General features: G+C 38.9%; 2 protein-coding genes across 23 annotated transcripts in view; one reads left to right on the forward strand and one right to left on the reverse strand.

Annotated features, from left to right (window-relative positions):
* Positions 1-19,108, forward strand: part of NEB (nebulin) — a 264,687-nt gene that overhangs the window by 230,740 nt on the left and 14,839 nt on the right. For 2 of the 6 annotated variants that reach the window (XM_063646033.1, XM_063646034.1), the window contains exons 146-158: positions 146-250; positions 795-899; positions 2,604-2,708; positions 4,250-4,360; positions 4,747-4,857; positions 5,464-5,577; positions 6,315-6,419; positions 10,995-11,099; positions 12,079-12,183; positions 12,824-12,916; positions 13,520-13,612; positions 15,617-15,709; positions 16,168-16,260. In XM_063646033.1, the coding sequence (XP_063502103.1) occupies positions 146-250; positions 795-899; positions 2,604-2,708; positions 4,250-4,360; positions 4,747-4,857; positions 5,464-5,577; positions 6,315-6,419; positions 10,995-11,099; positions 12,079-12,183; positions 12,824-12,916; positions 13,520-13,612; positions 15,617-15,709; positions 16,168-16,260 (1,338 nt within the window). Of the gene's footprint in view, positions 1-145; positions 251-794; positions 900-2,603; positions 2,709-4,249; positions 4,361-4,746; positions 4,858-5,463; positions 5,578-6,314; positions 6,420-10,994; positions 11,100-12,078; positions 12,184-12,823; positions 12,917-13,519; positions 13,613-15,616; positions 15,710-16,167; positions 16,261-17,574; positions 17,668-19,108 lie in introns of all 6 variants that reach the window. The other 4 variants (XM_055292138.2, XM_055292139.2, XM_055292140.2 and 1 more) reach the window with 4 other exon arrangements.
* RIF1 (replication timing regulatory factor 1) overlaps positions 1-19,108 on the reverse strand; it is a 162,079-nt gene that overhangs the window by 51,556 nt on the left and 91,415 nt on the right. For 12 of the 17 annotated variants that reach the window (XR_010122487.1, XR_010122486.1, XR_010122485.1 and 9 more), the window contains 2 exons: positions 15,868-16,019; positions 11,972-12,872 (listed from right to left, as the gene is read on the reverse strand). The exons of 3 other annotated variants lie outside the window; for them this stretch is intronic. The gene's annotated coding sequence lies outside the window, so the exon portion shown is untranslated. Of the gene's footprint in view, positions 1-11,971; positions 12,873-15,867; positions 16,020-19,108 lie in introns of those variants that run through there. 2 more of the 17 variants (XR_010122473.1, XR_010122472.1) reach the window with 2 other exon arrangements.

A 19,108-nucleotide genomic window follows, 5' to 3' on the forward strand; every position in this document is an offset into this window, starting at 1 on the left:
TGCCTTCTGGCTACTTTGAATGAGGTATGGTTTTTCATCACCATCTCCAGCATTTGTTTGACGATGGGCTATCTCACTTTGATTTCCATTAGTGCTGTTCCATTTCCTATTTATGTGATTTCCTTTCTTCCACCTTAACACACAGGTTAAATACAAGGCTGACCTGAAGAAACTTCACAAACCTGTGACTGACATGAAGGAGTCTCTGATCATGAATCATGTCCTGAATACAAGCCAACTTGCCAGTTCTGTAAGCTCAGTCATTTGCTCCAGAAACAGCTTATTTTACCCATTTGGAACTAAATTCTTTCTCTGAGCCTAGATTCATCTTCTTCTCTGCTACTGATACCCTAGATTTATTACAAAACTGTTCTCATTTGAGTGTATTCTTCCAAATGACAAAATTAATCTACCAATTCTCCGTTGTCTGTAACACCTCTCAGAATGTAAAAATGCTTCTTTTTAAAAAATATTTAAACGTTGCCCTCCAATTAACCATTCCCTTTTCTCTAAGGACATAGAAATACCCTCTTGAATAGTTTCTTTCACTTTTAACTTTTTACTTATAACACCTACTTTGAACAAGCCACATAACCTAAGTGTTTACATCTTAACTGACAATACTGAACTTGGATCCTCATTTTTAAAACTTTTTCTTAACCTCCTGTTTAGTGTTTGCCATTTTTAGTTTGATCTTGACAATGGTGCTGTGTAAATGTCTAATCTAAAAAGGAAAAACAGGAATGCTGAGCAGCTTCTCCATCAATGTGCCTTTTTTGCCACCTTCCCCTCAGTACCAGTACAAGAAGAAGTATGAGAAGAGTAAAGGCCACTACCACACCATACCCGATAATCTGGAGCAGCTTCACCTAAAAGAGGCCACAGAATTACAGAGTATAGTAAGTGGATCAAGACCAATTTTTCCTCTGGCACACATTCATCCACAGTACAATGTGAAAAAAAATTTCATAGATTCCCTCCATTGTTTGAGAAAATGCACAAAGATATAAGGGGCTTTGAATTTGATAACTTTTTGAAACAAATTCTTATGTTATAAATTACAACAACATCTACATATAGTTGAGAAATATACATGCAATTATGTGCTACTGGCAGGGGCTGGAAGCATGAAGAGTGTGTTATGAGGGGACAAACCCCTCATGGTAACTCCAGTGTGCCCCATGGGTTCGTGCCCCAGGTTAGGGAACACTACAGTAGATTATAGGGAGTCAGGAAGATTTCAAACAGAGAAGTGATATGATCAGGTATACTACTGAAAGCATTTCTGGGAATTTACAAAATTACTAAATTTGTAAGATACAGTCATATGCTGCATGATGTTTTTGGTCAATGGCAGACCACTTGTATGATGGTGGTCCCGTAAGATTATAATGGAACTACCCTATGCAGGTGTACCATTTTAAAATCTTTAATACCATATTTTTACTGTACCTTTTCTATGCTTAGAGATATCAAGATACACAAATACTCTTGTGTTACAAGTGCCTACAGAGTTCAGTAAAGTAATATGCTGTACAGGTTTCTAGCTTAGGAGCAACAGGCTATACCATATAGCCTAGGTGTGTAGCAGGCTATACCATCTAGGTTTGTGTAAGTGCACTCTGTGATGTTCACACAATGATGAAATTGCATAACAAAGCCTTTCTCATAACATATCCCAGTTGTTAAGCACTTCATGACTATAATTGAAGATTCTCAGAGGAAAAAACTTACTATCACATGACCTCCTATATCACAAATTCAGCATTATTTAGGTCCCCTGTTGGGCATTAACCATGAGGACTAACTACTAGAAACGTTCTCGTGTCTTTTGTAGGGCAGTATGTGTCCCCAGGCCTTTATTCCAACATCTTGTTACAACCCAAGAGCTCGGAGATTGAGCACTGCCATCAAGGTGCTGCGTACATGAGGGTCTTCGCCTGTTTTTCCAGTTCTGCTCTGTCACATACAAACATTTATGTGGCTCCTCTGATTCTTAAGCACGTTATGAGGATGAGGAAATTGTATTTATACAACAGCCTTGAGGCTCTTTTGTCAGTCAATATGTAAATAGTGTTCATTTTTATACCAATTTATTGGCTGCATTAAATATATGGCCAGTCAGGACCCACATAGAGTTGTTTACTTATAAATAAAGCTCCATGTGTTATCCATTCAATCTAGACCCCAGGTCTCTGATAAAAGTTCTTGTGAAAGAAAAACTAAGGATTTTTATCAGAAATATTGAAAGTGTTTACAGCTACCCATCAATTATTGACCAACCCCATCTACCTGGGTAATTTTCCCCATGCATTTTCTTGCATCATCATTTCTCTCAGCTGGTTCTTGTCAATGATTCTTTTGTCTCCTTGAATTGAATCCAAATCCTAATTATGCCTTGCAGACAGTAATGGTACCCAACCCCTCAACACCTAGACACCAAAAAAATGTACTGGATCTGAAACATAACAGGAAACTGTTTTGAGTGGCAATGAGATGCCATCCAATTGACAGAACATATCAATTAAAAAATATACTATCCTTAAACTGCTGTCTAGGAATTGACCCGAGGAGAGATATCTAACATGGCTTTCTATCACCAGGTGAAATACAAAGAAAAGTATGAAAAGGAACGAGGAAAACCCATGCTGGACTTTGAAACACCAACGTATATCACTGCCAAAGAGTCTCAGCAGATGCAGAGTGGGGTATGTCAAAAAAACCACACCACACAACAATGATCCACCACACTACTGAACACAAGCTCTGCCCATGACATAGCCAGTTTCCTGTCATCCAAAAAGTGGTAGCTGATGAAACTTTTTATCATGTGATCCCTAAAATCTTCTCCATCTCAGAAATCCCATGGTTCAGCTATTTTTTAAAAATGCTCTAGGTAGTAGATATTTACCATATGTCTTATTTCAACAGCCATTTCTGTAAAATTAGAACATGGAAAACTATTCCCAACACAAACAAATTATACTGAATGTAATTTGGATTTTCCTTTGTGAATGAAAATTCCCTCCACACAGACACCCCTTTGGCTTTGAAATGCTCTACTCTTAGTAGAATGCCCCAAGCCAAACAAAAGGGTATTTGTGATCAAGATGTTTATCAAGATACCAGATAATCAAAAGTTAAGATGCCATATTCGTCATTCTAGAATTGTAAGCAGAAACATTAAATTTTTTTTTGTCATTTTTAACCAAGAGTAGAGAATGGAATCTTATTTTAAATCTTACTCTGTCTTCAGTGGGAAATGGGCTTATTTGGAATTTCCATTTGCCTCTCTTCCTCCAACTATAAAGAAAAATTGTTTTAAATAAAAGTAGCAGTTTGTGGAGCTTTCCGGTGATAGAATGTCAGGTCATCAAAACTTTAAAATGGTTTCAAACAATTGGCGAATCTGAGTAAACGATCTATAGGAGTTTCTTATACTGTTCTTGTGACTTTCCTGTAAATTTAAAATTCTATTAAAATAACAAAATTACAAAAGTAGAGTTCCAACATCTGTTCCAAGCCCCTCTGTGAGTCAGCCAAGTCTGGAGACTGGAGAGGAGATGGGGCAGGGAGGCAGAGTGGACAAAACCATAGAATTCCTCTGTGCCTCACTGCCCACCTAAGCTATTCAGTGATTTTTAAAAAAACAGGTCAAAACTCTGAGTGTGGTGGCATACACCTGTAGTCCCAGCTACTCAGCAGGCTGAGGCAGGAGGATCACTTCAGCTCAGGAGTTTGAGACCAGCCTGGGCAACATAGCAAGACCCCATATCAAAAAAACAGGTCATGATTAGGAAAAAAAAGCAAGTTAGCATTTGGTAGCCTTAGGCTCTTCTTCCTCTGCGATTTTTTTTCCCCTTGCATCACTGACTTGTAATTCTGAAATAAAATCTTTTGTCACCTTAAGAAAGGTGTGGGAAAGTTCAGAAGAGATAACAGAGGATTCAGAGTCTTGATGGTGCATCCATCCTTCCACTCTGCGAAGGGCCTGCCCCAGTCACAACATTAGACTGATGAGTGAGGGGCCCATCAAAGTGTCTCAGCCTGAGTTTCCTTGTGGCCATTTGCTCCAGACAAAGTATTTCAAGTACAATCATACGTTTCAAATGTGTGACCATTAGCAGAACTATGATCGAGTTAAGAGCCCATATATAGAAAATGCTATTTTTTTTTTCTTCCTGAGATGGAGAGATAAATTGTAATAAAGATTTTTTTTTAACTTGTCTTTCCTTCCTACTTACATTAGAAAGAATATAGGAAAGATTATGAAGAGTCCATTAAAGGCAGAAACCTGACTGGCCTGGAGGTCACGCCAGCTTTGTTACATGTCAAATATGCAACTAAAATAGCAAGCGAGGTAGTGCCCACTTGGTCTTTTCTTTCCCGCTTAATCCAAATAATTGCACTAATGACACTCATTAATGTGTTCCTCCTACCATTTACATCACCACCTAACTGTGGGTTTCAAATTGGGTTCTCATGTGCTTGGTACTACCACCTAATCTATTACCCATGTTAATTCTTATGTTTTATTTGAATATTACCTTAGCATTCTATTAACTTCAAGTTTTCATTTGATATTTAATGTTAACTGATCATGCTTATACCCTGCCTTTATTCATATTTTTACTTACTAAACTGTGAACCCTTTAAAAATTGGAATTGTTTCTTATTTTCTTCTTTGCCTAAGAGAATCAATCTGGGCTTTCTTGTCAGTGTTGTTGCTTTTCTTTCATGATATAGAAAGAGTACAGGAAAGATCTAGAGGAAAGCATCCGTGGGAAGGGCCTCACTGAAATGGAAGATACACCTGACATGCTAAGAGCAAAGAATGCCACTCAAATCCTCAATGAGGTAGGCCCACAGCTGAATTCATAGAGCATCATTTCTTTGTTAGCCAAATTACACCAGAAAAAGCAAAACAAAAACAGAGAACAGAGAAAAACAGAGCTTTTGATTTTCAGATTCCATATACAACATAACTGTTAACCATTACATAAAATATATCTCAATTTCTGATGAATGGCTATTATAACAGTATGTTTCTGTAGTGGTTATCATAATCTATTATCTAATATTATTTAACTTGATATATTTGGTGTGCTTATTTACATAAAAACACGACACTGGAGTGGTGTGCACCTAAGTGTAATCTTAGTTATGTACCAAACTAGATGTACAATTTACTTTATACTCTAATCTGCTAAGCAGAGAATGCTAAAAGTATTCAAAAGGAGACCTCTGTTGACCCATACTGACTTGCATAGAATAGTTTCCTCCAGAGGACTTCTGGAGACACCACTCCATCCTACCACACGGAAGAGTGAAGGTGAAGAGTAGCAAGCAACACTATCTGTGATAACTGGGGTGGCGTGGTATGTGGATTTATATTCACCCTGTACGTTTATTACCTAGTAGTAGAATTTAGGTACCTTTTTTTTTCTTTTAATGTTACTATAGAAAGAATATAAGCGAGACCTGGAACTGGAAGTCAAAGGAAGAGGCCTGAATGCCATGGCCAATGAAACTCCGGATTTTATGAGGGCCAGGAATGCTACTGATATTGCCAGTCAGGTCAGTGCTACTATTCGATGTCAATTTTTCAGGAAAGTAGTTGTAACTTTAAGGACATAAAGTGTCCCTCTGTCATCTGATTTATTGGTGAAAGTCACATGCATATAATGGCATTCTTGAACATCTGCCTGGAGGAATCCACCCCAATGAAAGGATGGAGGACCCTTTGCCAGGCTCATTGCTGTCTGCCTTTCTGAGTTTATAGGCTCTGGGGACATTCAGAGCAAAGGGCAGAAATTGAGGAATTAAGTAGCTGTTTGGAGCTGGGGCAAACTCGACATCCTGGCCTTGTTTCTGAGTCAATCCACTCATTTGATGCCAGGAATTCCTTGCTTAGAATATCTTGCGAGTTCTTCCTCTCCTTTCAAGCCCTAAGTTTAGAACAGTTTTTAGGCATCTTAGCTTGTCTAATGCTCATTGGTATGGGTCTTTTGCTTATTTGTCATCCTCCCAGCTCATATGTAAACAATCCATGCCTATCTGGTGATGATCCCTCCTTACCCATATCCCATCCTGCATCCAACTAAATCTTCTCTCAACAGCTAGGACTTGACCTTTCTTACTAATCTCACTCTTTGGTATAAAACTATGAACAAAATAGGAAGAAATATCTGTTGAATGTCAAATGAATGAGTCCCTCTTGGAAAAGAAATATGGCTCACCTCTTAATCAAATCAAGCCAACAACTGTTGTGCACATTGTAAACATTTACCCAACTATTGGGTGTCGTTTTACAGATTAAGTATAAGCAATCAGCAGAAATGGAGAAAGCCAATTTCACTTCTGTGGTTGATACTCCAGAGATCATTCATGCCCAACAAGTCAAGAATCTTTCAAGCCAGGTAAGGACATTCGTCATGCCATCACTCATAAACCCCAATCATGAAAGAATGGAAGTCCTTCCATTAATACTTCAAGAGATTCTTCAAATCAGTTTTTCCCAATAAAAAAGAGATTCACTAGGTGCGGTGGCTCACGTATGTATTCCCAGCACTTTGGGAGGCCAAGGCAAGTGGATCACTTAAGTCCACGAGTTTGAGATCAGCCTGGGCAATGTGGCAAAACCCTGTCCCTACAAAAATTGGCCAGGTGTGGTGGTGCACGCCAGTCCCAGCTTCTAGGAAGGCTGAGGTGGGAAGATCAATTGAGCCCAGGCAGTTGAGGCTGCAGTCAGCTGTGACTGCACCACTGGGTGATAGGTGAGACTCTTAAAAAACAAAAGAGAGAGGGGCCTGGCATGGTGGCTCACGCCTGTATTCCCTGCACTTTGGGGGGCCGAGGTGGGTGGATCACGAGGTCAGGAGATCCAGACCATCCTGGCTAACATGGTGAAACTTTATCTCTACTAAAAAAATACACAAAAATTAGCCGGGTGTGGTGGCGGGCGCCTGTAGTCCCAGCTACTTGGGAGGCTGAGGCAGGAGAATGGTGTGAATCCAGGAGGCAGAGCTTGCAGTGAGCCGAGATCACACCACTGCACTCCAGCATGGGCAACACAGCAAGACTCTGTCTCAAAAAAAAAAAAAAAAAAAAAAAAAAAAAAAAAAAAAAAAGAAAAGAAAAGAGTGAGAGGGTAACCTACAATGCAGGAATTTTAAGGTACTGAAGAACTCTTACATGGTACAACTTGTAATTAATGAATCAATATTTTAACATGTAAAATCTCTTATGATGTGGCTTTAAAAATGTGTGCGCAAATCTGTAAGAAACAAAGTAGCCCACATTTGGATTACCAATCTCAAACAAGATTGAGATTGAGAACACACAGTCTAAACCCTGACTCCCCTCATGATGAATAACTCTCCATCTTCCTACAAATAGAGAGATGAAAAAAAGTAGGCTGTCCTTCACACCCCGGGATAGGCCTTTATTTGTATTAACGATTGTCAGTGATGGTCAGGAGTCTGCAATTTGTTTGAGTGGCGCCAGATTAGAATTTGTGCTTGTCTTCTGATCAATGAGTTCCAAAGCCATAGTTAACGTGCCCTAGCTGTGCTTTATAGGCACCTGGGGATGTAGATTCCCTGGTCCAACTCTGGAATTTTGATGCTAGTAAATCTGTGGTAGGCTCTGGAAATCTATTTTTGTTTGTTTTTAATTTTCACAGATAATCTCTTAATGTCCAATCAGGTTGGGGAATCAAGGATTTCAACCCTTTATTGGCAACATATAGTTGTATATTGTAAAATTACACATGAAAAATATAGTTATCACTAGAGAGTGGTTTGATTAGGAAGCAGGTATACTCAAATGGTAGAAATGTTTTCTTTTCTTTGAAGGGTAGGGATGCGGAAGAATAATTAGCTTTTTAAAAATTACCAAAATTATATGGGCTCCAAATTACCATGTTGTGTTCATTGAGGGAGCCAGGGAGGCTGACATTCTTGGGGCTGTGAGAGGCTCACCAGCCTTTTACCTTCTGCTTTTGACACTGCTGATCTTTAACGAAAGCTTCAGCATGTGGGCCTATCGCAGTGTGGAATCAAGTCACTTGCTCTGCTCTCCTGGGGCTCTGGCTGGTTCCTCAAGGCCTAAAATATAGCCAGGCAAGTTAGTTCCTCCCCAGTTCAGATCAGTATTTACAGTTGAATGGTAAATACTGGTGAGATGGTGCTTGTGTTTCCACAAACTTGCTTCTTGATTTCCAATGGAGAGTCTGTATTTATAACTCTTAAACCTCATGCTTGGGGGTTAATACCAGCAATGTAAGCTGACTCAAAAATTTAGGATACTATACAGTAGTCTCCCCTTATCCGAGGGGGATATGTTCCAAGACCTCTAGTGGATGCCTGAAATTACAGACAATACCTAACCCTAGATATACTGTTTTTTCCTACACATATACACCTAAGAGAAAGCTTAATTTGTAAATTAGCACAGTAAGAGATTAACAATAATAAAATAGAACAATTATAAGAATATACTGTAATAAAAGTTATGCAGTTACATGAATGTGGTCTCTCTCTCTCTCCCTCAAAATATCTTATTGTAATGTACTCTTATTCTTGACCGAGGTTGACTACAGTTAACTGAAACAGTGGAAAGTGAAACCTCAGATAAGTGGGGACTACTGTACTGAATACTTAATACCAGTATGGCAGGCCAGGTCTCACTAACAACTGTTTGAGTACTAAATGAATGGTTAAGTTAGATATTAAAAGCCAGTGTCCCTGTACAAAGGCTGGGATGTAACAAAAGCCCACCAAAAGTTTCGTCTAGGCCATTCCTGGGCCTTAAAGCATAACAAAATAATGAATTCTTAACAGGACCCATGTAGAATTAAACAAGTTTTACTGTGGGTCTAAAAAAACTCCCCAGGCCTCCACATACAAGTTTATTGGGGGTCTGAAGAAACTCCTCAAACCTCCCTAATTTAGCAGGAGACAACATAAGAGTAATCACCCCAGCACCTGAACCCATTTAAATTAAGTAAATTTACTGAGGCTCCAGAGGAGGGTCTTCAGAATTCAGACCTTAGTTATAAATTAAAAGAAGTTAATCACTTATGTCTTTAGATGAATGAACACTTACACAAAGACATATAGCTTAAAAGGTAAGCTCTGAAAAACTTCTTTGTAATTTTGAGTTGGCCTGGTGATAATTTCCAGGCCTTCTCCCAGTAACCAGTTACAGAAATAAAAACCCTTGGTCAGGCGTGGTGGCTCACGCCTGTAATCCCAGGACTTTGGGAGGCCGAGGTGGGCGGATCACGAGGTCGGGAGATTGAGACCATCCTGATCAACATGGTGAAACCCCATCATTAGCTGGGTGTGGTGGTGCACACCTGTAATCCCAGCTACTTGGAAGGCTGAGGCAGGAGAATCGCTTGAACCAGGGAGTCAGAGGTTGCAGTGAGCCAAGATCACGCCACTGGACTCTAGCCTGAAGACACTGCGAAACTCCGTCTCAAAAAAAAAAAAAAAAAAAAACCTCTCTTCCTCCCGAGTTCATCTGCATTTCATTATTGGGCCACGAGAAATAGCAGCCCAACCCTCAATTTGGTCTGGGAACACCAGGGAGTTCAGGTCCCTTTCTCCCAGAATACATCCAAGTTCCATGTTCATATGTGATTACCCCTCTAAGGGATTAGCACCAGCTCTGCAAACCAGTTGAGGTAGCTTTTGCTTAACCTTGGAAAAAATAAAAGAAAAACAATAAAAATAAAAGGACGATTGTTTCTACTCTTTTCCCAGGACAATGAGAACTGTTGTCCTTACATCTACATAGCTAAGGAGTCATCCAGGTGACTTTTTCCATGAACAAAACATTTGTTCCTGGTGAACTACTGTTTCTTCCAAAAAATCTTGGCTTTAATTTGCTTCCATTTAGATGAACAAAATCTAGGCCTAAATCTCTCACTGGCTGAAACTGCTTGTTTGTTGTCTCTGGCAAGATTACAAATTTCAATACTTATAAATGTAATTCCTATATTAACAATGTAAATAGAGACAGACAGAATAGTTTTATCCCCATTATAACAGTGGCTAGTCTCATTCCTCAGCCCTCAGCCCTACAAACCAAAACTTCCTTGAAGAGTGGAGAAAACTGGAGCTAAGTTAAGCTAGAGAGAAAAGTGAAAGGACATAGTGACATGCAATGAAAGAAAAATAAGGCTCTGAAGTGTTCTGCTGCAGAGAATAAAAACAATCATTTTGGTGGTGGGACTGACTGCCCACTGGCGTCTGGAAAAGCAGCCTCTGTATGGACATGTCGCTCCAGCCAAAGGCTGGGGCAGGACAGGGGAGCCCAAGGAATAGTGATGTCTGGTTCAGAGCAGTCCTTGGCCAGTCAGCTGGCCTTAGTAACACTCCGGGTGTGTCTGTTTGGTAGAGCTGCCAGTCCTGTCAGGCTGCTTTCTGCAGCATCAAGAGCCATATTCTGGAAATGCCTCTGGGCCTGCCTGTCTGCCTGCCTGCTCAGTCCTGTAGCTGGGAGCCCTGACCACACCTGCTCATGGCTCAGTGAACATCTTGTCACCAGCTAAGGCTTTCTAGAGGTCATGTCTTTGACTCTTAACCCTCCAGCTTCTCTCCGCCTGCCTGTTGAACAGTCTGGCTACATAGCTTCATCCAGCCCAGGGAGGACTACTGCCACTGGAGGCATCCCCATCTCCTTCTCTGGGCCTTGCTGGCTGTGACTTTCCTCCTGTAGCTAGCAAGGTTCCCCCTCTGCCAGCTTTGCCATGACAGTAGGTCCTACTGAATGTCTGGGCTCAGCTTTCCTGGAAAGAAAAAGTATGGTGCTCTTTGACTGAGAGGGTTCTTCCTTGCAATGCCCTAACATCCTTGGACAGTTAAGAAAATACAAACGACTTTCCCTCTGCTGAGCCTGGAAGGGCTAAAATAGCCTATTTTAGGTCCCATTGGCCTATATCCCTGTGGTGTTTACCCTCCTTATTTCTTGGAATCTACTCCCAGAAAAAGTACAAGGAAGATGCTGAGAAGTCCATGTCATATTATGAGACTGTTTTGGACACACCAGAGATACAGAGAGTCCGGGAGAACCAAAAGAACTTCAGCCTTGTAAGTTTTTACTAAATGTAAGGCACAGCCCACAGGCACCTAGAGGTGCTGAGGAAGATGCCTCTGGATACCCCAGGCTTGCAGTGGGGCTGTTGTGCAGCCCTCCACACCTCCCATCCTGCCCCAGGAAATGTGTGCTCAATTCATCTCTGGGCTCACCTTATATCTTAATTCCAAATCACAGCATGAAAGACCCATCTGTTACTTCGCTGGTGGTGTAGGGGGGAAAATATAGTATCTTTTCCTCACCCATGGCAAGGTTCATGGCTAAAACCCCTGTAGCAAAAGACAGATTAACAAGAGACACACAATTTATTTAATAAAAGCTTCAGAATGACTACCCAAAGGGAAATGTGTGTATTTTTATGGATAGAGATGCAGAAGTGTGATTGGACAAAGAGGGGTATGATCCAATGGTAATAAACAGGGGATTTAGCGAGGCCTCTTTGTTCAGATTCTCCTAGTATCTCTGTGTCTTTGGCTCCTTTCCTCTGGGTCTAGGGAGGACCCTTCTGGAAGGAGGGGCTTATTGCCTGCTTTAAACGAAGGTCAGATAATTATTATCTGCTTCAGGAAAAAACAGAGAAGGCCAGAAACATCCTCCTGCTTCTGCTGTTTTTTCAAATGCCAAGGTGCCATATTTTGGGGTAGTGTATCCTAAACCCTGTCAGTGGCTTCCTTTACTGAATGTGAACTATCACTGCTTTCCATTAGTGGTGACATCTATCTTTTTCAAAGTTAAATCTAAGCAAGGGATACTTAAACAAAAACAAACCCCTAGCTTTATATGTTTTTTAAAATTAGTTTCTCCACAAAATTCTTATCAAGTAATTTCCCTTGGGCTACCAGACCATAATTATTGTGGCATAGACTTTTTTTTAAAGATACAGAATTTTAATTTTCTTTACATAATATAGGACAAATAAAGGAAATAAAGCAATGTTGAAATCTTAACAAGATGTTTACTCTTTCTTCATAGCTCCAATACCAGTGTGACCTTAAAAACAGTAAAGGAAAAATTACAGTTGTTCAAGACACGCCAGAAATACTGCGTGTAAAAGAAAATCAAAAGAATTTCAGCTCGGTATATTTACTATTTTGCATTTAATGCTAACCTAGTCATTTCACTCTCCTCTTTAAAAATATACTAGCCTTATATTGATAGACAATTAACATCTAACCTCCTCAGTAATACTAGCAGTGATTTGCTAAAATTCCCCATACTTTGCTCCAAAATCATCTCTCCAGAGACCATTTGAAATAACTTTAAAACTGCTAACAACGTAACTTTTATTTTTAAATTTTTTAATCCCAGAGCAGTAACATGTGTTGTCTTGCTCAAAGATGGATTTCTTTTTGACATTGTGATTTCTTTTGTTATCCCTCCCCCAAATAACTGACTGACTTTGCATTTCTTTAATGGTTTTTTTGTTACATATGGGAGGGTTTTGTTGTTAATCAACATTTCCTGGCTGTTCTCATCCTGTGTTAGTACGGTACCACAATCTTAGAAGAAATCTTAAGATCTGGAAAGTGATCCATGTTGTATAATTGGTCTGAGTCGGTGATACTGACATGGAAATGTCAGGTGTGGTGCTCTGGCACTTGCCTGGGAACATCGTCTAGTGTGTTGTTTTCACAGAAGTCATGTGTCCTAGTCTTTCTCCAGAACTGCTGGGTTTTCCTTTCTTCTGTGTAACACTGTCCTGATTCTGAATGCCCAGGTTTTATATAAAGAGGATGTCTCACCAGGAACGGCTATCGGAAAGACACCTGAGATGATGAGAGTGAAACAAACACAGGACCACATTAGCTCGGTAAAGACACAGCGAATGCACTTGCAATATTTTCTGCCTCCCTTTGATAATTTACAATGACCTATGAGTTGCACTCAAAGCCTCTGTCACCAGAAACAGCTTATATTGCTAAAATAGGTGCCTGTGTACCACCACCACACGATATACACCAGTGGCTAGAGTCATCTCATATTCAGTGCAGTGCCTTGACAGTTTTCATGAGGGAGAGATTAGATCTGAAAAACAGAAAGGCTTGAGAGAAAGTAGAATCCGGTACAGTCAAAGAACCAACCTTCCTGGATATATGTATGTGAATCTGTTTATCCTAGTCAAATGACCTGTTGGGCATAAAGACATTGGAGTATAAAGGAAAGGGCTGCGGTCTAAATAGGGGCCCCCACCCCTGCCCCAAAGAGACGAGAGAGACAAAGCGTCCCTGTCCTAGGAATTGTTCTCCTCTTACCCAGTATCAGAATGAGGTCCCATTCACACTAAGTATAAAGCTTGCGTTATTTACATTGTTGATTTTTTAAATCTGGGGGTTACAAACAACATGTACATGTTGGGAAGAATAACTGTCCAGCATGTAATAATACCTTTCTTTTCCTATTTTTAAATCTGCAGGTGAAGTATAAGGAAGCAATAGGACAAGGAACTCCAATCCCTGACCTGCCTGAAGTGAAACGTGTGAAGGAGACGCAGAAGCACATTAGCTCGGTAGTGGCCATACTCTCAGCTTGCATTTGTGTGACTGGCCATCTCTCAATTGCTACCCTGGTGCTCTCTTATCCTTCTGCTTCCTATCAAGAGCTTCCATGCCTTGGGGATGTTGTGAATTCTCCCTTAGTCTTGATGGGGTCACTACAGGTTGCAAAAGTAGATAAGAAACCTCTCTTCTCATAATCAAGGAGTAGAAGGGATTTGGCTTTCTTTTCCTACCTGTCACTGACTTGAGGCTCATGGACTTGGCTTCTTAATTATCATGCCATTCGTTTCCAAAGTAAAATGTTTTGATGGTAGTAATAAGGTTATTGGGATGATCTCAAGTAATTTAACTAAAAGCATATACATATAAACATTTAAGTAGTATAACATACTTTGGTTTTGTGTATATATATATAAAACGTGTGTGTGTATGTATGACACATCATATGAATGATAGGATTCCCAGTGTCCAAAAAGACCCTGGGTAGACATGTGAAGTCTCTTCTCCCCTCCCTTTCAAGGTTTCTTCTCCTGTATTCTTTGCTCTCTCCATCTAGTAAATGCAGTGCTACAGGCTGTGATCTACCTACAATGGTATATTATACATTAAGCCTGTTCTGTCATGGTAATTTCCGGCACCTGTGCAGTTTATTGCAGGGCAGGTGTCCCCCACGCCTGAAATATCAGGTTAGCACATTTCTCCTGACCTTTTGTCAAGCAAGCCCTGGCTCTGCACCCCACCCCTTTTCCCATCCATAGGCAGATTCTAGGCAGGTGTTGGCTACTAGCAAAAGACTATGTGAAGTTTGGGAAATAGTTTATAGCCAATAAAAGGGGAGGACCTTGGTCTTAGGATTCCCCTGGTCAATGGAGGACTGAACTCTCATTTGATTTTCTTTAAAAGATACTTGATACTTCTCTTGCAGGTTGTTCATATTATTTAGATCTCATTCCCTTCTCACTCTCTGCTTACACTCTGTGGTACAGATTTCTTTGTGGTACAAATTTTATTTAGAGTTTTGTGTCCTCTAATATGAGTTGAGAAAGCTAGCCCAGGTTCCTTTATCACTTTGCATTACAACTTCTTGGTTTTCTTTAATTTTGCTTTGTGTTGTTGTCCACTTTGTTGGGTGAAGAGTAAAGAAATGCCAACTTTGTTACCAAGAAGGTAGATGTTCAAAAGTTCCTAGAAGTTTCCTTGTAAAACAAAGCTATCAAGCCTAGCTTGTCACTGATTTTAAGAATTAAAATCTGGGTATGTTGCTTCCCACCCCATGCACTAATACACCAGGGAATCCATCCATTTAAAAGAACCCATTCAGTCCTTTAGGCTGAAAACTTAATGTTCAGAGTTAAGGAGGCTCAGAGAGTGGAGGTTCCTTAATGTTTTCATTAAAATGCATAGTCCTTAGATACTACTACTAAAAAATATGGACTTCTCCCAATTCAGAAAACACTAGTTTACTTGATACAGCAATTAGCAGTAAAAATTTCAGGTAAAGATGCTCTTCATGAAAAATAAACTGATTAAGCCATCTCATATCCAGGGACTAGGCTCCTACAGCGAGGAACATTCATTAGAACATACAAAACAAACAGAAAATTCTCAATAAGCCTGAAGGAATAGAGTATCCTATGATTGGAAAATTTTAAACCAAGCAATCTATTCATTAAGTACAAGTCCACTGCAGGCCTACTATATTTGAGGCACCAAAGCTAGATGCAATAAAATGGTTGGATTTTTCTCATTGGTAAATTTATTAATGCATTTTAGGCATGCACTAAGTGGTTATAGAAAATGCTTAATTTAGTGCCCAGTTTTCAAGGTAGTAAAATTTTTACTATTTTGGAAAAGACAACATAAATATTTATGGAATTTTTCCCCCTGTTCCTTGAATGTTATATTTGAGAGCTAGATTGCTTTTATGAGTTTCCCCCAAATAGCCCACATGTAGCTGCTATCTAAAGGATTTACGGTCATTTTACCTTTCTGGGTATTCTAATTATTTTCTACAGGTTATGTACAAAGAAAACTTGGGAACAGGCATTCCAACCACTGTGACTCCAGAGATTGAGAGAGTCAAACGCAATCAAGAGAACTTTAGCTCGGTATTTACAAATATATAAGAAACTATTTCCCATAAAAAATTCACCACAATAACCCATCTTTTTTAAAGAAAGTAACATCTTAACAGCAATTCTGTGTGTGTCTGTGTGTGTTGTGTATTATTACCTGACCAAAACCATGTTAATACAAAATGACTCACATTTCCGATTATACTTTAACATTTTCAGTGACTTGACTAGATTTGAAATACTGTAAGTAGAATTAACAAGATTCCTCAGCGTTATATAACTTAATGCTTTCCATTGTACTTTTTCATTTCCAGAATTAGCTTTGTAGAGTTCATCATTAAAACTGTGAAAAAAGTAAAAACATTATCCTTACTAAATATTACTTACTAAAAAACTGCCTTCTCACATATAACCCCTTCCCCCATTACCTTCCTTCCTTACTCTCTGTGCTTGTTTTAAATGTCCTCTGGGTACTTTCTTGTATCTCACAGGTTTTGTACAAAGAAAATTTGGGGAAAGGAATCCCAACACCTATCACTCCAGAGATGGAGAGAGTCAAACGCAATCAAGAGAACTTTAGCTCGGTATTTCTTAGGGGGCCAAAAAAAAAAAAAAATCCCTTAATTTTATTTAAAATAATAACACCTTACAAATGTAAAATTACTAAATTCATATAATGAAAGTAATGATACCAAATATTACCTCAGTTTTCAACCCGAATCTAATTTAGTATTTAGTTCTGGTGTGAAATTTTAACTGTGTTTTCTCTAAAACATAGATATTTATCACTTTCTTTAAAAACCTGTAATATTCTGTGTTTTCTTCCTCCATTTCTCCTTTAATAACAGTAGGTGTTTCTAACTGGTGTGACAGTCAAAAGTAAAATCTAACACCCTTTCAAAAGGACAATGTTAATTAGAATTTTATTTGTATTTATTGTGGCTGTTTAATGTATTCTTTGTGTTTGCAGCTTTTCTTTAAGGTTTTTTTTTCCTATGTTTAGATGTTTATTTTTCCGTAAGTTTGGGAGGTACAGGTGGTATTTGGTTACATAAGTTCTTTAGTGGTGATTTGTGAGATTTTGGTGCACCCATCACCCGAGCAGTACACACTGCACCATATTTGTAGTGTTTTATTCCCTCGCCTCACTCCCACTCTTTCCTGCAAGTCCCCAAAGTCCACTGTATCATTCTTATGCCTTTGCATCCTCATAGCTTAGCTCCCACATATCAGTGAGAACATACAATGTTTGGTTTTCCATTCCTGAGTTACTTCACTTACAATACTAGTCTCCAATCTCATTAGAGGTCACTGTGTTTGCAGCTTTTCTTAAAAGAATGTCATTCTTAAACATTTTCATTCAAAGACAACACAGCAATTCACAGTAAATATAATTTACTTGTCTCGGCTATTTTTTGTACGCTATGTTAAGATATAAATAATTTTTCCTTTGGAAAACTTTCAGTATCATTGAAAGCTAGTATTATTTAGCTTTCAACATTTATTCTTTATTTTGTTCCCCCAAACCTACCTCTCTCTCTCTTTCTCTCTCTCCTCTTTCTTTGGTTCCCTAATTTAATGTTACCAACAACTCATGGATATTAATTTCAATTAGTTTGAATGCTATTTGATACTCCAGTCTTTGAGAGAAGGCCTACATAAGTCAAGCCACTCCTGCCGGCAGCCTGGCAGCTGTGTTTTTACTGATGTCTTTTAAAGACAGACATCCTGTGTGTGACTAAATGTCCAAAGGGGATCTATAGTTAACTCTATTTTTAAGTTATTGAGGTACTTCATCATAAAAACAACAATAAAAATACTTTTAGGCTGTTTTTTTAGGTTAAGTCTACCTAAAAGATGGGTCCAGGTTGATCTGTTTGTTGGTTTTGTGCACACAGATATTGTACAAAGAGAACTTGAGCAAGGGGACTCCCTTACCTGTCACTCCTGAGATGGAGCGAGTCAAACTCAATCAAGAAAACTTTAGCTCGGTATTTGGGAGAAAGCTCTTTAACTCCATATTAAAAAATAATAATTTCTACAAAACAGAACATCTCACTGTTCATCCCTTTAATCAATTTAACAAAATCTTTTTTTTAATCACATCAACTGAATCCTTCTGTTTTCCAGATCTCCTACTCACCATTTGATTCTAACATTTTATACTTTCTATAATAGTCCCTTAAAACTTTTTATTTCCTTCCCTTTTCATCTTTATGTTGTTGGGACTGTTGAAGTTAATTGATTTCCAGAAAAGAAAAACCAAACACTAAAGCCCTTATTTACTTGGAACTCTTTTTATCTGATGTTACTGGGTTAGAGATGCAAGACAAGATACTGGACTTGAAGCCACATGTAGAAATGGTGGCTCTTCCTTAGGAACAGGGATCATCTTAACACAGACCCTATTCAGATAAACAGCAGCACCAAGAAAGAAAACTGCTCCATATTGAAACCAAAAGAAATCTTATTTTGGGCCAGGCACGGTGGCTCACACCTGTCATCTCAGCACTTTGGGAGGCTGAGGCAGGCAGATCACTTGAGCTCAGGAGGTCGAGACCAGCCTAGGCAACATGGTGAAATTCCATCTCTGCTAAAAACAGAAAAAATTAGCCAAGCGTGATGGCACGTGCCTGCAGTCCCAGCTACTTGGGAGGCTGAGGTGGGAGGTTCATCTGAGCCCCAGGAAGTCAAGGCTGCAGTGAGCCGTGATCGTGCCACTGTACTCCAGCCTAGGCAACAGGAGTGAGACCCTGTCTCAAAAAAAAAAAAAAAAAGGAAGAAATAAATCTTATTTTGATACTTATTCAAAATAAGCCATTTTATGAATAGAAATCCAGGCCTTCTGATTTTTTTTTTAATATACAAATCAATCAGATCATGAGCTTATATTTAATGTTATTTTCTCTTTTATTAATATTGTTGCTGAAAAACTCTAACACACAAATTATCCTTTGTGTATTATACACAACTCTGAAACTTCTATATCAAGACCTTAGGTTCACTTATACCTATGATAGAGAATCAAATGTCATTAGGAAAATTTAGATGGACTTTTTTCTGGGGAGTGGGAATTAATCCGAAATATTTTTAATTGTCAGTTTAAATATATTCCAAAAGTTTGATTCTTTGACATAATTAGATCAGTAACTTTCTTTGGTCCCACTGTCTTTTTGTTCTGTTTTGTTTTTTAATTACTATTCACTAACAATCCTTCAATTTTGTTAAATTTTCAATGTTAATATGCCTTTTGGAATGTTATATTCATTGTTTTCCCTGTGGGTTATAATTATTATTCCTTTTAGTGAAAGGCTTGCAACAATTTTCAAAATTATTTTCTAATTATTTTCTTCTATACTACAGTAAGTATATTATTGTATCTATTTGAAACCTTAATGATCCTGATGATCCTGGACTTTTTTTAAAGTAACC

This window comes from Symphalangus syndactylus, chromosome 9, assembly GCF_028878055.3.
Source record: "Symphalangus syndactylus isolate Jambi chromosome 9, NHGRI_mSymSyn1-v2.1_pri, whole genome shotgun sequence".
Taxonomy (NCBI): Eukaryota; Metazoa; Chordata; class Mammalia; order Primates; family Hylobatidae; genus Symphalangus; species Symphalangus syndactylus.